This window comes from Hevea brasiliensis, chromosome 15 (genome assembly GCF_030052815.1).
Source record: "Hevea brasiliensis isolate MT/VB/25A 57/8 chromosome 15, ASM3005281v1, whole genome shotgun sequence".
Classification (NCBI taxonomy): domain Eukaryota; kingdom Viridiplantae; phylum Streptophyta; class Magnoliopsida; order Malpighiales; family Euphorbiaceae; genus Hevea; species Hevea brasiliensis.
Genome location: NC_079507.1, coordinates 58,657,378 through 58,661,733, shown reverse-complemented (window position 1 = coordinate 58,661,733; position 4,356 = coordinate 58,657,378). Strand labels below are relative to the sequence as shown.

Below are 4,356 nucleotides of genomic sequence, written 5' to 3'. Positions count from 1 at the left end.
ATATTTTCTTATTATTTAATAATTTTAAAATTTATATACTCTTAGCTCTATTTATATTTAAATTTTACTTAATTAATTTGTTTTATAATTCAATATACACATTACTTGGTTCCTTTACGTACCTAGAAAATGATTTTACCAAATGATTAATAAATGTTTTTCTCAAAATTGAATCCTATCATCATAATAGTTTTTCTTCCTTTAAAATGTTTTACTAATATCATCATATTAGTAATAATGATAGACACAAAAATTCTGATTAGGAATCCTATTAAAATTTGCATAAGTTCATTATCTTAGGTTATTAAAGAAAAATAATATCAAATTATATAATTAAAGACAAAATATTTCTTTTCAATAATAATACGCATTAAAATTGATCATTTATTATTAATTTACAAAAAAAAAATCTAACATAATTGAAAACTTCTCATTAAAATTAAAATAGTTGAATCAAAATAATTACCAAATTACAAAATAATTACTGAATTAATGGGCTACTATTTTTAATTTTTTTTTTTTCTAGATTATCATTTTTTAAAAAATTTTTATATTTACAAGTTATAATAACCAATATACCCCTAATTTTTTAAAGAATTTCGAGGGGTCCTCCTTTGATCCTAGCGTGCATCAGTCCCTGAATATAATGCACAACATTTATTAAATGTGTTGAACATGATGCAGAAATCAGAATATAAAACACATGTAAAATATGGGTTTAATTAAATTTAATTAAAAAAAAAAGTTTCAAATTTATTAATAAAAAAATTCAAAATAAACTTACTAGAAATATCGTCAAAAAAATTCAGACCCAACTGGGAAGTTTATTCCAATTTGGACGCCTGAAGCGAACGCAGTTCTCCGATAATTATTAGGTGCAATTCTAGAAAGGCAATGAAACTTACCAAAAGAATAAATTCTATTCCATATATAATATATGATGTAATCTATTGCATAATTAAGCATCAAGCAATTAATTCAATTCAATAAAAGCTTTATCTTATATAATTATCTGGTGCAACTAAAATAAATTTCAAACAGTTAAATTAAAATTTTTATACATGTAATCATTATTATTGTGGGTGTACGATTCTGGATAGGTTTAGAGTCTGTTTAAAAATCAGAATTAAATTAAAATTTTGATATAATTCTAATTCGGTTATTCATTATTTCGATTATGATTCAGTATGATTTTCAGTTTTTTCATTTGATATAGTTTTGGTTTGATTTCTTATTTTTAAAATTATTTTATGTAATTATTTTCTTAAAAAGTCATATTTCAATTAACATTTAAACTTTGAATTAGCTTATTAACCCATAATATATTATATAATATATTTTTAAATTATATATATTTTAACTACAAGGTTCATATATAATTTATGATTAAATATATATATATATATATTTATATATATATATAATATGTATTTTAATTATTTAGTAATTATGTAATATTTAATTTATAAAATATAAAAATAATTATAAATTAACATATATTAGTATATTTATAATTAAAAATTATAAATTAATTTAATGTATTTATAATTAAAATTATTAAAAAATATAAAAAAATAAAAAATAATATTAAATTATATTTAATTAATAATTATATATACATACATAAATATATATAATTATATTAAAAATATAATATATTTTAAAAAAATAAAAAAAAATATATATGTATAAATTTTATTCTTGATTTAGTTTTAGTTTGATACTATTTAAATTTAGTTTTTAAGTAAAAAATTAAAATTAAACTGAATTAATGTATCAAAATAATTTTGATTTGATATAATTTTTATTAATCTAATATAATTTTTTGGTTTAATTTAATATTTTTAAAAATTATGCATAACTCTAATTACTATTACTCATAAATGAATAAATTAAAATTTTTATATTTTAAATAAAAATTATAATTTTATAAAATATTAGTTAAAAATAATAATAATAATAAATACAAACATTAAAAATAATTTTTTTTTGGGGGGGGGGGGGGGTAAAAAAATGATAATTAAGATGCACGTGCAAGGAAACTTGGAAATATAAAAACTGTTTAGTAACTAAAAATGTAAAATAAATAATTTAAATTAGTGGAGTTTTATAGTTTAATTAAAAATAGTCATTTTCATATTTATGGTTTTTCAAAGAGAAAAAAACGCGGAGCTCCAGCGGCTGAAGAAGAAGGTTAAGGAAACTGGGAATCTGAGATACAAGAAATTACGAAAAAGGATATTCAAAAAGCAACGTGTTCCCTAAAACCATGAGGAAGTAGCAGAACAGAGCACGCAAAGAAACCTTCAAAAACCAATTTAACCACACGCGTACTGTAGCCTTAGCCCTAGCCTCACCCTGCAACCCATCTCCATATATATAATACAAAGCCCCTTTCATCATCTCCATACCCTTTTTCTCTCCAATTCCGATTTCTCCTCTCTGTTTCCTTGCCTGAAAGCTACTCCTTTTTCTTGGGTATATTGGAAACCAAACCAGCCTGTTTCTTTATAATCAACGAAATAGATCACCGAAAGAAACGAGACCTTTTTGTTGTCCTTGTGAATGGTGGAAATCTTAAGCAGTAGTAATTACATGCTCTCCCTTTGCCAATCAAGGGCGGGCGTTGTCTCTGCTGCCTCTGCTTTTGCTTTCGGATCTTGCAAGGAAGGCTGGTATTACCGCTGCCTCGGCGTAGACCCCTGAACTCTCAAATCTCTATCGAATTTCATTGTTTTAGAGAATTTTTTATTTTTGAAAAAAAAGCAAGAAACCTAATTCTCTGTTTTTAACCATTATTCGATCTCCATTGGGATCTTCTTTTATTTGTTTCTTTTTTTCGATTTTATTCAAAAACCAAAACGGTTTCCTTTAGATTTGTTTTTTCGAAAGAGAAAACAATGTTGCTTTACAAGCCGAAGAAGAATCAGCCCGCTAAGGGCAACAGGCTCTTGATTAGTGTGACAGTTTTGGGGAGTGCGGGGCCGATCCGTTTTGTGGTGAATGAGGAGGAGCTTGTCGCTGCTGTTATTGATACTGCGCTCAAATCTTATGCTCGTGAGGGTCGGCTTCCGGTCCTTGGCTCTGATATCAACGATTTCTTCCTTTATTGTCCCAATGCTGGGTCAGGAGGTAAGCAAATTCCGAGCCCTTTTTCCCAGTTCATTTTTTAAAAAAATTCGAAAAGCTATCAATTTTGTAATCCAAATTCCCAAAAATTTACAATATTCTTAGATTACTTTGTAATGCTGTGATTCATTGGATTTTGTTTCTTTTCTGGACTATGGCTGAACTGGAATACTTTTTGGTAGTGTTTGTGGTTGGGTTCTCAATAGGATTATGAGTTTTGATAATTGAAACTACATAAGCTTGGGATTTTAACATTACTGCTGAAATATATTGCAGCTCTGAGCCCATGGGAAACAATTGGATCACTGGGGTCTCGCAATTTTATGCTATGCAAGAAGCCACAACCAGTTAAGGTGGATGATGATGCAAGATCAAATTCAGCAATTACTCAAAAGGGGAGTGGGAGTTGGAAGTCATGGATTAACAAGTCCCTCAATCTTAAGATCTCTTCTCATTGATTGAGTTTCAAGTAATGGAAGATATCAGCTCCTTATGAACTTCCGACTAATGGAATTTGTTCTCGGTTACTTCGTTTTTTCTAATTTCATCGAATTGCCAAGTTGAATTTGGTCATGTTCCCTTGGCTAATATCAAATTGCTTTCCTTGTTTGAGTTAGAAACCTGAAGAGTTGTCATTCAGGGAATAAAATTTGTATTCTGGCAAGTTTTGCTTTGGAATAAAAAATTGAGATAATTTTCAATATCTTATTATTATTTATTTCCAATGACCAGTGTTATTTGTTAAGCTCTAAAATGGAATATAAAAAGTTGTTGAAAGGATATTCTTTTGTACAGAGTGGGAATGCATCTGCATCATATTCATCCCTTATTTGCAGGGTTGTTATTGGCTACTTACTTTCCACGCAGGAAGAAAGAAGCTGCCTTTGCGTGCCTAAAACATTTAAAGTTACCATAATTTTAATCAGATGGTTGGTGGAACGGAATATGGTTGCCAAATTCTTGGTAAAACTGCCGGATTGACCGGTAGTCTTGCTGCCCATGTGCTTTTTTCAGGACTTGAAACTCACTGCCGCTTTCCATTCCATCGTCCCTCTATTGTGAGTTGGGCAGAAGTTGGTGGGGAACGTTTTTTCGTATTTTCTCAGGGAAGTTGGAGCTTTGTGATAAGAGTTTGCTACTGCTGTTAACTCTAGAGCATTCTTGTAAGGTGTCTGTCAAAATGTTCATTTTTTCTTTTTAAGTTAATTGGGTTCGAATTTATCTCTC

At 28.1% G+C, this 4,356-nt stretch overlaps 1 protein-coding gene across 1 annotated transcript; it reads left to right on the top strand.

Annotated features, from left to right (window-relative positions):
- The first annotated feature begins 2,236 nt into the window (after positions 1-2,236).
- On the top strand, positions 2,237-3,832 carry LOC110669752 (uncharacterized protein At4g22758). Its single transcript, XM_021831521.2, has 2 exons — positions 2,237-3,132; positions 3,406-3,832. Exons 1-2 carry the CDS (start codon positions 2,901-2,903, stop codon positions 3,585-3,587), a joined length of 414 nt encoding a protein of 137 aa, XP_021687213.1. The 5' UTR covers positions 2,237-2,900; the 3' UTR covers positions 3,588-3,832.
- Positions 3,833-4,356: the final 524 nt, after the last annotated feature.